The 17291-nt window shown below is 38.0% G+C and overlaps 1 protein-coding gene across 3 annotated transcripts in view; it reads right to left on the bottom strand.

Annotated features, from left to right (window-relative positions):
• Positions 1 to 224: 224 nt before the first annotated feature.
• TRPS1 (transcriptional repressor GATA binding 1) overlaps positions 225 to 17291 on the bottom strand; it is a 179624-nt gene continuing 162557 nt past the window's right edge. For all 3 annotated transcript variants that reach the window (XM_009277202.1, XM_009277201.2, XM_009277200.2), the window contains exons 5-6: positions 6952 to 7074; positions 225 to 1286 (exon numbers count right to left, since the gene is read on the bottom strand). In XM_009277202.1, coding sequence (XP_009275477.1) covers positions 225 to 1286; positions 6952 to 7074 — 1185 coding nt within the window. The remainder of the gene's footprint in view (positions 1287 to 6951; positions 7075 to 17291) is intronic.

Consider the following 17291-nt stretch of genomic DNA (forward strand, 5'->3'; position numbering starts at 1 on the left):
TCTTTTTTTCTTGGTAACCCACTCATTTAAAAGGGAAAAAAAAAAAAAGAAAAAAAAGGAAAACAATAAGAAAAAGGAAAAAAAAAGAAAAGAACAAGGGATTTAATATTGGATAAGGCATGCTCTCTATATGAAGTGCTTTATAGGTCTTCACAAGACATTACAAGCTATTGAATTCCCATCAAGGAAACCTATTTCTGTTTAATTGTGCTAAGTGCTAAGGTTTACTCTTTAGGTTTTCCATTCTTTTCAGCTTGTGCATTGTTCCTGTGTAGGCCCCTCTGGATGTGAGTTGTGAAGTCATACTTGTCCGTGCAAAGATGCTGGCATATGCTGCACTGGAAAGGTCCACTGTCACCATGGCAACTCATATGCAAAGCATACATCACTTCATCCAGAAAGACAATGCCACAGTGCACACACTTGGTAGAAAGTTCATCTTGAGTACTTCTATCAACTTTCTCTGTTTTTACTACATTCAAGGGACCTTCATTTTTTACGTTTGGTGGTGCCTTACTCTTTTCCTTGGAGGCACCATTTGCAGTTGGCCCAGGTCTGGAATGCTTTATCGCCAAATCTAGAGGAATGTCATTGTCTGATCCGACAGCTGAAAAATGAGGAGGCAGATTAAAGGTGGGATAAGGCACATAGTTTTGGCAAGGATTTGGTAGGCCAGGCACATGACTCAAGTAGTGTGGATTCCCAGGAACAGACAGCTTATATTTACTCCAGAATCTCAGCCAGTCAGCTTCACTCTGAAAGTCATTGTGTACAAATGGAAGTCCAAAAAGTGGGTACTGGTATTTTTCAATAGGGCTTCCAGGTGGTGAATAGTTTGGGTGTTTCGCAGGTCTCATGTATTTTTCTATTGGGCTGCCTCTCTCTGAGCTTCCTTTCCCTTCTGATATCGATGAACTGTTTCCTGGGTCTCCAGTACTTTCCTGAGGACTTTTTATCTGAATGTGCAAAGGTTGCATCCTTTTGTGAATATCCAGAGTTTGGCTGACCAATATCGGCTGCTGAGCAGAATGGCTTTTAGTCAATGAACCTGGGGCCTCATATTTACTGAGGCTGGGAAGCTGAATTTCTCTCTGATGACCTTCAGGTAAATGATCCTCTGACCTCCTCTCTAAGGGGCTTCCATTGACTTGTTCCTCACTGCTACCCCTCTGCTGTTTGTTTAGCTGCTCAGCCTGAAGTGCCTCCGGGTTAAGGCGCTTTCTTGTTCGTCTCCTAATGATCTGCTCACCATTGTTCTGCTTAATGATGTTTAAAGGCCTGGGAGTCTGCATGGGACACACACATAATGAACAAAAGGAAAAAAGAAAGACACATTAAACAAATCTGCGAGACCACGCTCATGCAAATTTATATTTTCTTTTGTGAAGAGCTGTATTACAAGAGTTTTATGGGAATGACCCAATTTCAACCCAAATACTGGTTCCTGGCCCCTCATGCTAAAAGTAAACTATGAATTGGTTTGTTTTATCAAACTAAGTCAACTGCCTTAGACATACTATACCTGTTTACTTAAAAAGGCATGAAGTATTCAAGCTGTCAAAGCATTTAATACCCCTTACTTCTGAAAAATTCTGGGGGAGACGTGCTGAAAGTGGGTGCTGAGAGCTGGGGATGAGGTGGGAGATGCACGGCCCTATGCACTAGCATTACCGTATGCACCATGTCATCAGGACTGGTATCGGGCAGGGGTTTGTACAGATCACACTATGACAAGAATTGAGTAACACTTACCTTGATACCCACACCCTTTGACACGGATAGAAAATGCAAGCAAATACAGGGCTTGCTGACTACCACTGCTGTCACCTAGCAAAAGGGCTGCAGGTCCACTGTGGTGGTGAGTGGGATGATGGTGGGTGGAAAGGGACTAAGAAAGATGGAGAAGAAAGCCCAGGAAAACTTTTCCTATGCACAAATAGGTCTAACTGGGACTTTGGTACTAACTCCCTCTCTTTCATCCCTACTGTACTTCTTTCTAAATGTTACTGATGTTGTGCTCCTAAGTCATGAGGGAGAGAAGGTGTCCCCTGAAGGTGGGAAAAAAGCGCCTGCAAAGAAAAAAGCATCGTGGAAGAGGCAGAGGCAAGAACAAAGTAAGGACTTCTGTTTCCATTTGCTACTTCCCCACACCAGCTCAGGGTAGGTGGCCTATTTGGACGAGAACTGAAAATACTTTTGTGTGAAGAAAAAAAATAGTACAAGGAAGGACAGCAGCCAGGCCTCTTTGAAAGACCCATCAACAGGAAGGCAATGGTATGTGAATGAAAGATGGTGCTGTAACGTCGGTATGTGTTGCTCTACTGGGCAGATGTTAAAACAACAAAAACTACCTAAAAGTCATTCAGTTTGGTGTGCTGGCAGTTGCCATTTGTCTCATCCAAATGCACACATAATCCTACTTTGGTTGGAGGCCAGAAAAGTGCCCCCCACAGTATTCCACTTATATGTTTATTTGGAAATTTTCTTTTTAACATTGTTTTAAAGTGCAGATTAAATTTTGGCGTACAGTCAATATCCAAAACAATGTGTACCTTGAATGTAACATAATTTATATATATTCATAACTTTGAATTAATATAAAAATATCCAGAGCTGGAAAAGCGCTCACTCTATTATATGTAGAGATCTAGTTTCTCTCTTGACTTGCCATCTTCCTCTCCTCTTTCACCTATTTATTTCCCTGAGGTCGGTTTATTCTTAATGGTTAACTACATTTTAGACAGTGCAGCTACTTGCTAAGATTTTACCTTCTATTAAAACTCTGAATGAGAAGAAATATACACTTTGATTTAGATTTTTAATAAGCAAAATTTAAACTTAGCAGAAAAACAGCACCTGAACCAGCCTCAAACAGATCAAAGTTGAGGCAAAATCATGTTAGATAAAATTAGAATATTTTCTATGTAAATTCTATGCAAATAAATTTTATAGTTTGCAGAATCAATAGCCAATTAATATGCATAAGCATATACTCATTATTACAAGCTCAGTATAATTTCCTCACCTTTTTATGACAATTGTATCACTGTCATACTGACATGCTGTGTGAGATCTTACAATACTGTTGATGTTGCTCTTATTAAACTTTTATTTATACACTACAGACCATTTTCATACGGCTTCCAGATAATCTTTCAGCAGTTTGGAAATTCTTTTAGTCTTACTCTTCATGCCACAGGTATGGAGTCTGATCATGGAAGTAGTTAAAAGAAACATCTTCATACCTGTGATTAAGGACCCTCACACACTTGTTTGCAGCTCTGGCTCTTCAAAGGTACATGCCATTAGGAGTTAAAGGCTGTAGGTCCAACTTAAAAATTCTTCAGCATGCAGATGACTGTACTCATCTGACTAGCTGATTAAAACAGATTACTCAATGGAGTAAAGTTACTTACATTTTCCTTATTCATAGTAGTAAGGTGCAGATAGATATACACTTTGTATCTGTACACTTCTGTATTTGGCTGCAGCTAAGGCAGACAGAAAAGTTTAAGCTCTCTTCTTGATTTTCAGTGGGGCATTAAATTTAGAAAATAGTGAAAACATTACCAGAACTTTACTTTTAAAATGCCCTATGTCAGATCCTTAATTATATGTTATACATAATATCTTGAGTATGATCACAAAGATTTTTCTGCCATCTCTGTATCAACTGGCAATCTCCCTACCCCAACTATATGAGTAATTAAAAAAAAAAAAAAATTCAACAAATAGTTCATTAAATTATTGTGATTAGACTTCCTAGATACCATGGGAAATTGGAGTGATCTCTCCACTAGAAGATCATGTATGTCTAATCCTAGAATAATGTGCTGTAAATCCTCACTGAAGTAGCCTGAGGATGTGGCCAAGGAATCACTATGGAACAAAATCTAGTTTTCCATGACCAAGTTAGAGCTATTAAAAAATGAGAGTTCATTAAATTATTGTGATTAGACTTCCTAGATACCATGGGAAATTGGAGTGATCTCTCCACTAGAAGATCATGTATGTCTAATCCTAGAATAATGTGCTGTAAATCCTCACTGAAGTAGCCTGAGGATGTGGCCAAGGAATCACTATGGAACAAAATCTAGTTTTCCATGACCAAGTTAGAGCTATTAAAAAATGAGGAACAGCACCACAGTAATAATGGTCAAATTCATTCTTCTAGGGAGACAAGGGATATACCTTTCTCTGTCAGCAAATGTGAATATTGTGTATATGTTTGCAGTGAACTGCATTTTTTTCACTAAAACTATTTTAATAATTGACCGTTGGAATATTATTACACATTTCTTAACATAGTTGTCTGCATTAGAGGAGAGAAATGTGAAAAACCTTACAAGTTTAATGCAAATGACCCCTAGATAGGTTGAACATTTTTGAAAACACGTTGAAAAATTATTCAAGGGTATCATAGAAATGGAAATGTGACTTACAGCAGAAATCACTACCATGTTAACAGTTGTCAGTCACTACCACCTAGTAGTATCTGACAGACCATAGATTTTTCTTCTTATTAAATACAAGTAAAAAAGGGACCTTAGAGATAAGTGTATTATAGACATTCTTGAGTTAATGAGGACAGTAGTTCTAGATAGTGATAATCCAATCAAAAGGGAGCTATGAAATGTGCAAACCTACTATAGGTGAATTTTACTTAGCCGTGTAGCATAATTTAGTTTAACAGGGTGGCTCACAGAAGGGAACAGTTCTATTCCCATGAATTTTTATAGTTTCAGACATTTACCTAATAACTGCGTCATCCTAGATTCCTTAATTCAAAAACATATATGACAATTACTTACTGTAATTTTTCATGAAGTGCAGACAGGCAGACAGATAAAAGAAACTTTCATCTTTCTGGTGTCAGTCTAAAGAGCATCCCTTTGCATGGGACTGTCTCAAAAGGTGTCCCAAAGGAGAGATTTGTTTGATTGTTTCAGACTCCAACTTACAATGGAGTCGCTATCGTGCCACAGCAGAGTGGAGGCTCAATTTGCGTTTGTTTGGTCAAACTTCAATTGAAGATATTAATGTCAAATGTCCACTGAATGACAGCTTATTGCCATGCTTGAACAGTGGAGCTAAAAGATAGTGTCAGCTTCTTGCTTTCTATATGCATAAAATAAAGTTTGACGTTGTATTGCTAATTATTATTGTTGGAAGCACACTAGTTTGTTCCTACTGGTTCGTAAGAATTATCTGTGCTACATGTTTGAATTCAAAACTGATTCTTGTAGCTTTTATCTATTCAATAAGTTATACCAATAATCACAATAAGGTCCAACACTAGAGTTTAGAAAAATATATCAAAAAAAGGGAAAATGGGGGCTGTGGATGGAAGTTCTACAAATAACTGGACTCAAACGTCAAATTAATGTTAAAAAGCCAAACTGTCCTCCTTAAAATCTTTGTGGATGCTCACCACTGATGAATTTCCTTAAATTAGATTATTATATCTAGAACTTTGAGAGATCTCTAGGAAGATGATACTTTCAAAAAGACCTGGCCAAGATGCTGGCCAGAGATCGTGCATTAGTCCATGCTCTCCTGCTCAGATGCTCTCTGACTGGCTGGGTTGTTCTGAAGCTTAAAAACAGTTACTGACTTCAGAATGACATGGCATGTCACTGTGTTTGCATTTGTACATGGCAAACAGAGCTAACCTTTCAGACTGGTGATGGTCTTGCTGCTTTCAAAAATTGGAATCTTCTTCTTTTTTATTAAGTGGTCTGGACAGGATCTTGAGTAAACAGGATTGTTATATGGCCTGTACACAAGACCAAGGGTAAAATTCACAGAAACTATTAATTGATTTAGAAGCTTATGCCTCAAATTTAAAGAGAGATAGGCATAGGCACTTGGGAGTCTTAATGCATTTGAAATATAGTTTCCTAAGTGGCTTTTTTATTTTTGAAAATGGAATTTCTGAAAAAAGTTTTTAAAAATATGCACTCTCAGTCACAACATAGATTTCTGATTTGGGCTCTAAGCCTAAATTGTTATGTTGCCTTGGCAAACTCCCAAAGGCTGCCTCAGTTTCTATTTCTGAAAAATAGTAACACTTTTTAACTTCATGGGCATGTTGTAAAAATTAATTAATTAGAGTCAAATCCTCATCACCTGACTCTCCCATGTGTTTTTATTAAAGATAGCAGGGATAATATTTAACTAGTGGGTCTTAATCTAAAAGATTCTGAGCATTTTGGCATTGATCCAAGGAAACACTTAAGCATGGCTTTCCTGGACCTGGACCAGAGCATTCAACATCTTTCAGGATCAAGCCAAGTGTCGGTAAGATGAAAAGCAATATAGACGGTCCATGATTATTACTCATTCCCTGCCTGATCCTGAGGGATGGTGAATCTTCCCCTCGCCAAGTGATGAGTGCCATCAAGTGAGTAGCTTCCTTGTTGAGTTATTTCAGAATCCTCCTGCAGACTATAAGAACTGTAGATGAAAAAACAAAAACCCCCACCACCCCATATCTCCAGGAAATTTACTGTTAAGAATAAAGGGGGGAAGAGAAGTGAAAGAAAACAAAAACCACAGCAAGGGATATTTTTGATATCGATGTGATGTCTAACTTTAAGGATCTTTTTTTTATTATTATTATGAACATGAGGGCTCTTGAATTTAGAGAGCTTTCATCACTACATATTGTATGCCTTTAAATGGAATTCCCAGAAAAGAAATACTTTTCCCCTTATTTTGTATCAAAATAATTAAATGCATCACTGGTGATCTCAAACATGTCTACCCACAGCATCCCAGCCTGTTTCATAATGAATCACATCTGATCCCAAAGTGACCATACTGCAAAACCCTGTTAGGAAATTAACTGCAGGCCAGGGAGTGGTACTAATCACACCAGACAAGACCACAGCTGCCCAGCTTAGCTGTATAACCCCTTTTTTTCTGAACAAACCAGTAAGTTCTTCCTACCGAGTGAAGCTTCTGGTAGAGGCCACACGCATTGCATACATATCCACCATTTGCATTCTTTCGCCAGAGAGAGGTCTTTGTGGTCAGGCAATTGGCACAAAAAACACCCGAGCCTCTACGTCTCTGAAATAGGGAAGAAAAAGAAAAAAAAAAAAAAACCACACAGAAAAAAAAACAGGTCAGAGGTGAGTCACATGAGCTGCGGAGTTAGGACAAATCAACACAGGAGTTTTGTCTCTAGACTGGCAACAATGACAGTATAAAACCACACTGCCCATAATGAGGTCAGGTTCAATTGTGCTTAATAGGCACCACTGATTTTCATTATAATTAACCCTAGAGTGATGGATGAGGTGTGTGAAACACCAAAGCCTTTTCAGAATAACAGCTTTAACTTTTTGAACTTCAGGTTTTGTGCATTTAATGATGGTTTCTAAACAGCAAATTCTGAAAAACCCCTCTGGAAGCTGACAGAGAACATTCTGTAAACTTCTCCTGGTTTGTTCACTGCATTTCACAACAGATTCTTTCTTTTTAGTTTGCTTGAATTTAAAGTGTGATCAGTAACAAGAATTCTGAAACACCACCACTTCAGTTAATTACAGTTTGTATCTGCGTCATACTAATTCCTTTAACAGATATTATACTTCATTAATTGAATACATGATATTCAGTTCCAGTCTTTCCCATTTACTTCTGAAATCAGTATAAGCTACCATATATTTCCCACAGCCCACTAAGAATGAGGAGTAACCTCTGCCAAACAAATAAAAGTACAGTATTCTTAATGAGACCTCTTTTGAACTTCACCCGAAACCCCAGAAAACACTGTCTCATCGATGGATAGATTTATTTATTTTAGTTTATTTTAGTCATGCAAAGGAAGGCATAGTACAACTTTCCTAAATACAAATTGATTTTTAACCAGACTGAGCTGTGCATTCATCAGCTTTCATAATGACCCAGGAATATTTAAAAGTAGACACGTTTATGAGTACTGCTCATTAAATTCTTTCTACGGAGTAATGATTTCATTAAACTTCTCATTTAAACAAAAGTCAGGCTGTGTTTGTGGGCATAAATACTAATAAGCAGGAAATAGAATTATTTTGCTGAAAAGAAAATCTGAATTTAAACTCTGTTCCCTTTTTGCAAAGGAGAAAAATCAATAAGAAACCTTCAGCATCTAAGATAAGAATGGGTGAGTACAGGGAAAAACAGCCTGGGTGAAAACTAATTTTATTATAAATTACAAAAGTCAGGCTGTGTTTGTGGGCATAAATACTAATAAGCAGGAAATAGAATTATTTTGCTGAAAAGAAAATCTGAATTTAAACTCTGTTCCCTTTTTGCAAAGGAGAAAAATCAATAAGAAACCTTCAGCATCTAAGATAAGAATGGGTGAGTACAGGGAAAAACAGCCTGGGTGAAAACTAATTTTATTATAAATTAAAAATTACTAACACTATAAGTCAAAATTTCAGGGTTTCATAAAATTTAAGTAATTTATTTAACTTTAGTCCATACTGTAGAAGACTGGTATTCATGCCAAAAAAATACAATGGTTATAATTGTACTCTGATACATTTCAAATGGAAAGCTTTCTGCAGACATAATTTTGGCTTCAAGACTGGAACACTTTCTTGGCATTGAAAGGGCATTTGATTCATCGGGTGTTTCACAATGTATCACTAAAAAGACCTGGTGAGCAGCCAGTTCCCTATAGGGTAATTTTTCCATCCAGATGCAAGTGCTATCAGAGGCCCTCGTCAGCTAAACTAATTATGATCTTGCATTTGCTGATGCCTGCTCACTCTAACATTCGACATCCTACATTAATCATCAATACAAGGAAAATGAATGAAACGTAAAGAAACTAGGGCTGGTAAGCTACACAGCCATAAAAATCTGAAATGAGTGCAATAATTTAACAAGATTGGGGAAATGTTTTTAGTGAGCACAAAGTCAGGCTAACAATTGCCCTTTTAAACCAAGAACACAATTTCATTAGTACAGCAGGTTCTGCTACTTTAAGGTGTTACAATAAAATTGAGATTGTCGTCAAGATAATCTCTCTCTCACCCCCTTACATCATCCCCTACTTTGTCTCTTAAATCAGAAGCAGTAATATACTACGTTTTTCTCAATTTGACTAGGGGGAGAACTAAACGGTAGTTGATGTCCTTCAGCAAACATCTAACTAGTTGTGTATATGAGATGCAGCTCACTGTGAAGTCACGCTCGCCTACAAGTAAATTGAAGCTCCCAATTCTTTTTGTGGTTGCATATCCTTGCACAACTTCACCTGGCTGCTGAAATATTTTTCTTAGGAGTACAATAAAGCTTCACTGAACTAACCCCAATTTGGTCCACTTGAAGAGCGAGAAGTTTCCAAGTGGAAATGACTGTATATGGCCAGGATTCAGATACAACTGCAGAACTGTTCCTTTCCATTCCCACTTTTTGTCTGTCGGCCTATGGCTTCTTGGTCTGGTGTATTAACCAAGTGGAGTCTTAATCTGAGTCAGACTTTCCACCCTTTCATTTCTGTTTGTGTTCCTTGAATTTGGGAAATACCCTCTACAAAGTCATGGAAGACTTTTAAAATATATAGAGCGCGGTCTAGTTTATACGCTGTGTTTGTACACACCTGAATGGTGACCGAAGGTGTAGTAACACTGAAATCTTCATTGAATGCTATGGAACTAGTGTATCTTTAGAACATTGACAAAAGTAACTCATTTCTTCTCTCTTTCTTAAAGAAAGATCTGATTCAAACTGGACATTAGTTGCAATGAAATAATACAATCACTACAGCTCACAACAATCTACAAAATACCTAGTAGTAGCTGAATGTATCAAAAACCTATACCTGTGTTTGTTTAGTACTTACAAACTATTTATCTGTTTAAAATTTCAAAGTAGTCCAGCTACTAGTCCTTCCCTAAATTTAACACGAAGTGTGCAAATTCATCTTACATGCTGCTCTAAGCATTGCATCTTATCTTTCTTTACCTTCTCTTATTTCTGTATTATTTAAGGACCTTACAGAATAATCAACAATGATTATTCCCCTACATAAGTAAGTGTTCCAACATAGATTACATATACTAATGAATTAAGAATTAAACCACCTCTGGAAAAACTTAAATGCTGTTACTTTGTTGAGCTTTTTGGTTATGAAACAGCTTTTTACAGTGGGGACACACAGCTTTAGAATGGATTTCCTGGGGTGAAACAGGACTGTGGCAGAATTGGACTAAATATTCTTGACTCCCAGATCCCACTAACCACAGAACGGACCTGCTTGTCAAAATACACCTGAAAAATTCTGATGATGTCTGCAAGAAAAAATGGAGGCTGTTTTTAAAAGCCTACAATGTCTGTAGTCCTCTTCTCTTAAACCAATACAGTTTCTTAAAAAAGGAACAAAAACCTAGGCCTTTATTTCCCATATACCAAGTTTTATAAAAGTTGTTGGCCAATAGAAATTATCTGAATTTTTGTTTTGTGCTAAATTTTAATTAGTGATGATACTTCTTCTGCATGAGTCTGTCTGGCTTTGCATACTCAGCATTTGTACTAGTCAATATTAACGGCCAATATTGCTGGTTTTCTGGGTAGTCTCGCAAAGGAACAGGCACTTGAACTCCAATCCAGCAAAGTCTGCGCAACAGCTATGGACCACAGCCTCCATAAAACCCAGCCATGTGCTGAAGTGCTCTGCTAAGCACCACCCTAGCCAACAGTTTCAAGAAATCTGTTATGGAACCTTTTGCTCTTTTTCAAATGTGAACACATACTTATCACAGTAAAATAATCTCTTAAGAGCAGCCCAGAAGAGGTGGGTTGACATTACTAGTCATGGCAGTGTTTGAGCCACAGATAAAAAGGTTTCAGTCTGCGATCAATGCCACTAGCACTAACTGGAGTTATCCATGAAAATTTCCTACACATCCTTGGAAGAATAAGCCAAAAAGGTCTAAATAACTAAAATATGTATCTACTAAGTCAAGCTTCAATCATCTGGAGCCTTATAACCACTACATTACAATCCCAAATCCTGAAGGGGCCAATGCAGTGAAGAGCCTGTCTCTATTTCCATTCCAGTTCCTAGGTCTGGGCGTTTAATATCAGGGTTGTCTCAAATCGCGTTGGGCTGAAACTCGGCACATGTTTTTGTCAGCCCAGATGTAACTTTTTTTTATTATTATTTTCTTTTTTGGTACTGAAAACTTTATTTAAATCAGTTCAGCTGTTTATAATTTGAAGATTGGCCAAAACTGGGGGGTGGGGGTCAGAGGGGATTTCCAGTTTTTCAGATAACTTTCTAACAAATCTACAGTCATAGTGGCTTTGCTCTGGGGAAAAAAAGTATGCACACATTTTACTGTTTTAGTAGTAGCAAAGCAACAAGTGGATTATTATTTTTATGTAGCTAAGCTATGAAAGTTTGTAATTATTCACTGAACATGTATTGCAGATCTCTCTACTAACTGTTTTCCCTCAGTAAGACCCACGCTGAAAGCATGTAATTGCATAACAACCCTTGATATGCAGAGTATTTACTCACATTTTTTATGGTTTCATATCTTGACCGTTTCAAATTGAACAAGTCTGAAACTTGGTATACACATCGTCAAGCCTGAATGCCTAATTTTTTTTTAACTCCTTAAATGATTTTCACTAGTTACCAGCATTTCACTAAAACACGGAAATTATTCGTAGTGCTTTCTGCTAAGCAATGAAACAGCAGAGAATACCATAACAAGTATTTCGCTCAGGCATGTTGAGAGGATCAGGCCTTTGTTTTTCATAAAAACTTTAGATTTAAAAAAGATGACTCTACAGTCTACATGATTTCAAACTTTGTAGCTGTGTAGAAGTGTCGTTACACTACACAGTTACACAAAAAATATTTAAAAATGTACTGAACTTTCAGTTATTATTTCAGTGGAACTTCATGTAGCAAAATCTATATTGTAAAAGCACAGGAAAAACTGCTCAGGAACTGTGGCTTTTTAGCTAGCTAGACTAAGCAACAGTGCCTGACACTCTGCTAGTGCCAAATACATCCTGTTTTCAAAATTTCTGCCAGAAGATGCTTTTAGAAACTCAAATAGGCTCCACAAGCGTCAGCCAAGCATTTTTCTTACATCACCCTCTTGGTTTGGACACAACAAAACTTGTCTTTTTGCTGATTACTTTCACTTCCCCATCACAACAACGATATGATGAAGCCTGAGTGGATTTTTTTACCATCTCTGGCTTTCCTACTGTGCCAGAAACAGAGCACGTTGTAATCTTGGCTCCAGAACATGAGGTGCAGAGAAATCATAAATGTTACCCAAGAATAAGCATATGCCTGACCTATTTCCAACGACAAAGTCGGGACTACAACCATACATGCCTCACTGAAAAAAAAGGCAAAACACTGGCTCTGGATGCTCTCTGGCAACGCGGGAGGTCCAAAAGGGAGGCGCCAGGAAACCTGCACGTGCTCGGTTCAGTATGAGCCAGGTGACCCGCTGGGGAGAAGATCAATTGTAAGCAGCTGGTCTCATACCTGTAATTGTCGGGCTGCTACCACACGGTTCAGAAAAATAGTGTAATGCAGTCATGGTTACATCTGTATATGTGGCATTTGCACTGCCGTGAGTATTTAGGAGTTTCTTGTTTCATACCTGCTAGGTCTTTCCAGGTATTGTCCTCCTTATATGAGGAGGTATTTAGTTCTCTTGAGTTTGGGTGAGGCTCACATTAATTGAAGTTTAAAACCTGGGCAGCAAGGCAGCATCCGGATGTTGGAGTAAGTGCTACTTTCTGGTGTTTAGGATGGGAAAAGAATCTTTCAGCCCTCATTTCTTTTGGCTGCAGAGGCACTCAGACCTTTCTGAACGTGTTTAATCAAAACTGCTTTCTCTCTCAACCATGAAAACAGCCACTACTGTGTCCCTGTAAAGTTTCACATTTTAAAATTTTAGTTGCTTTTGCTGTAACTATGTCTAAATTAAAAAGAAAGTCATTGGGTTTTCTTCCCTTTGTAACTTGGACAGCTTTCAGGAATAGACCAGGCACAGCAAATATTCGGCCCCAAAGCATAAGTTGTCAGAAAAAGCGAAACACATAAAGCAGAGTGTTAAAGTAGAAGTTGTTTTCAACTTTAACTATGAGTTAACAGATGCCTCTTGAAGTCAATTTAATGTGCCAAATCCAAACTCTTCATCTAAGACATTTTCAAGAACAATTACATTAAAGAGCTGCATTTGAAAGACGCGTAAGAAAGAGGTCAGGGAAGGCAAGGTAGGAAGAAAGTAAAAATGTCAAGAGGAAAGTTAAAATTACACACCTAATTCATATAAAAAGTTTAGTGGAATTTTTAATGCTCTATTGTGACAGCATCTTTTTATGATATATGCCGTATTACAAACTTTTAATGAGAGGAATCGGGGGGGCTTAGAGAGGGAGAAAAACCCAGACACTAAATTAAACATTACTACTAGCACAGACTTTCAGAATCCTACCCCCGATCCCTTAGGGAGAGTAAATATTTTAATGTGCGTGTAAAACGCAATTATTTTTTATCAGCAGCAAAATTGCAGATGAGTAGATTTTGTCCCAGCATTTGTAGCATTTCTCTGCATTTTGTAAAGCTACCTTAGAGACAACAGCATTCACTACTCAAAAAAAAACCCACGCCAAAAAACAGGCAGCGAACTACAGTCTCTTTGTGTCTTACTAACCAAGAAGAATTTAGTAAGATATTAGTTTAGGATGTCATGATTGCTACCAAAGTAAAACAATGGCTGATCAAAATAAATTATTAAATTAAGAAAAACATAGCTATGCAAAGAAGCCACTAAATCACTTGCTGTTGGATCTCTTCACTGCCGTCACCTCCTCACCTTTATTTCCTCCCCCAAGCTAAAGCTGACCCAAACTTTGCCACTGCGCTGGAAGGGAACCAGCTTCGGGCACCCACCTTCAGCCAGAGCCTGAGCTCCACAGGCAGGAATTTACCATCGCTTTAATCATCTGTTAAGAGGCACATGCAACTATGGGATCACATAAATAATCACAATACACTTTACAATGACTTATTAATTTTCATTCATTTGAGCATTTATCAGTGAAAATTATGTCGTTCACAGTGTATCTCCTTGTTAATCCAAACAGGGTTGAAAGGTAATTTCAGAGTTTCCTCCTCAAGAAATGCAGTGGCACAAATATGAAACAATAAAACTTTTTCTGCAGGTTAGACTTCCTTGCCACAGTTAGTGGCAGTTGATTTTTAAACACTGTGTGTTAAAATTATATGTGATCTTCTGTTGGACCAAATACATATACACAGACTAAATCGATACACATATACATATTTATGGTATGAGGCATTTGTAATGAACACTGAGAAATATTTTCTGGTGGAACTATATGTTAGTCTGGTTTGCAAAGAGTTAAATATTTACTTAATCATTCTACACAAAATATGATTTTTTAGAAAGCAGTTTTCTTCAACCACCTTTTACTAGATATAACGTATTTTTAAGGTCTTATCCTTCAACTCGCACAAGCTGATCATCCTTAAATCTCTTCCAGTGCCTTAAACAGCAGCTACCACGCTATGATGTGATCTCGCTTCTGGTGTATTTTGCCACTGACTACCAGCAGTACAACACAGACCTCCACGGAGGCAACCCAAAAATTAATTTAAAAAGTTTTATTATCACCAATAACAAAAAAAAAGCGCAACCTGGAAACTTACATTTCCTGCACAATAATGACGTCATTTTGCAGCAACTGAAACCTATTCAAGAGGAATAGAAATTCTGTCTCCAATAACTCACCGAGTCAATTACACAGGAAAGTACTGTAATGGGCTGTCCCCCGTCAAACAGCTCACGTACACGACTTCCTTCTCAATTACCAACTTGTCTGCACTGCCATCTGTAAAAACGAACGCATACCTTGTGCTGCCAGTTTCTGCTCTTGCACTTCCATTAGTGGAACTGGCTGCAGCTGCTTAAGAAGAAAGCCCTGATTGTCTTTGTTTTCCCCCAGTGTAGCACCATTTTTCTCCCTTCCTCCTGTACATTGACTCAAGGTAACGTGCTATCTCTGCTGAGGTGTGCCTGCGAGTATTTAAACTACAATCCGCCTAAATTTGTGTCCTGTTTTCTTTTCACAGTTTATCACCTAACACAGTAAAAAGCTGCCAGCAGCATCTCTCAGCATCTTGACCAGAATTATGTTAGTATCGCAACAGGTTTTATCAGTCCTTTTTAGTAACTGCTCTAAAAATTGCTAAGTTTCTGGCTAAACTTCTTCCCACTTTTCTAGATCAGCTTGACCATTCAGGCAATTTAAAAAAAATACTTATAAGAAGTAATCAAAAATAAGTTTAATAAAAGAAGTCCAATTTAGGAATAATCCTATTCCTTACAAAAAATGGTTAGGTAGATGCATTAGTATGCATAAGCAGGACAGAGGGAGCCTGGTTTGGGAACTGCGATCCTTGCCCCTAAATAATATAAACCTTTCTCCGCTAGCACTTTGCTGAAACAGATTCACACAGCAGCTCCGATGCTGAACGGCTGCCTGAAAACTCGGCGCTCGTACACACAGATCGCTGCTCCTTTCCGAATGCCGTGTGCTTCCAAACGAGCTCAGCCATTGTTAGAGAACCAATCTAAGCCATTTTGAGTCTCTTGCATTTTTTCAAATTAGAAACACAGCATAAACGTTATAAAATGTACAAAATTAGACTCCTCTTCTTCTGATCAGTAACTGAGTAAAAGTAGTACCCTCAGAACTAAGCACACTGAAAGAGACATCGAGAAAACTGGAAATGCTTCTGACTCTTTCCTTTCTTGGCATAAGGCAAAAATATCCAAGCCCTGCTGTCTCAAACAAGGAATCTAAATCAATAGTTATACTTTGCTATAAACAGACTCACTTTCTGAGATAAAGAGCCAGTTACGAAGGTGCCTAAACATGGAATTAGGCACTTAAGTTTAGGCATCAATACCAGAGGATTTATGTTCAAGAAGGCACCCCACGTATCCTTTCTTTCATGAAGTAATCTCACTCAACAAATGAACAGATAAAGATGGAGCAAAGATACATCCATATTTCCTTAAACACCCCTAACTTTGACATGGTAGAAGAACCAGAGTGCATTTGCAGATCTCAGCTAAGAGCCAATATGTAACTCTACATGTGATAGTAATTGAGGGTCCCAATCCCACAAGTGCTCTGCTGTAAGCGTGAGCACAAAGCTGCTGGAGTTCTCAGCTTCTGGCATCTGTTCCCACTTCCACAGAAATCAGATGGGCAAAATTAAGTTTTGAGGGAAAAAAAAAAGTCACAGACATTTAAAAAACATTCCCTGACCTTATTAAAGTCCACGTGATCTCTATTTATATAGAAAATGGCTCAGAAAGCCAGCAGCTGAGAGGAGGAACTCTCATTTGTAGATTTTGGCTGAGGGCTGCCAAAATCAGCAGGGGAAAGGCTCCTCAGGGGTAAAAATTTCAAAAGCCGTAAGTGTCTTAGAAGTCTCAGTCCCACTGCCTTTTGATCCCCTACATCCTCCCAAATTTGCACCCCAAATCTGGAAACTACACTGGAAGAATAATTTCTAATTCAAAGTTACAAAATGAGGATCTAAAGTTTTCATAGAAGTCTTCAGGACTCAGAGAGGAAATGTCAATTAGGTGTCTACTTCTTGGTGAAAACCAGTGAGACAACATATACCTGTTACTTGTACTTTAAAAAATTCCGCTTAGGACCATTAATTTTAATTAAGGAAAAAATATAACAAGAAAGCGTTTCATATGGGCAGCTATAGCTTATATACTTGTTCAGGAACTGAAGTAACTATAATTTGAGTCTTATGCAGTCCCCTTGAGAATGCTGTTACTAGGGTGGGATCCAAAGCAGACTATGTCCACCTATTACTTTCGATACGCTTAGGACTGCAGTCTCACTGCAGATCTTGTTATGTGCTGTTGCTAGAATGGCTTCCACTCAGAAAAATCAACATTTGCCAACCCATACCACACAATTACCATAGTTATTTCCTATTGTGAGCTTAGGGAGAAACTGTGGTATCCCAGATACCACGGTGTGGTAAATATTGAAAAGTAGTGGCCTTTTTATAATGGACATTTTCATCTAATCCAATCCATTCCAAACACTTCCAGATAACAAGACAATAAGGCAGAGTCTGGGTCTAAGTGGGTGGTTCTACATAATCACCCTATTCTGTCCTGTGATCCCACTTTCAGCAAAAATATTTGACGGCTTCCTTTTTGATAGCTTTAGAAAGTAAGAATGGACTA

This window comes from Aptenodytes forsteri, unplaced genomic scaffold (assembly GCF_000699145.1).
Source record: "Aptenodytes forsteri isolate BGI_AS27 unplaced genomic scaffold, ASM69914v1 Scaffold49, whole genome shotgun sequence".
NCBI classification, from domain to species: domain Eukaryota; kingdom Metazoa; phylum Chordata; class Aves; order Sphenisciformes; family Spheniscidae; genus Aptenodytes; species Aptenodytes forsteri.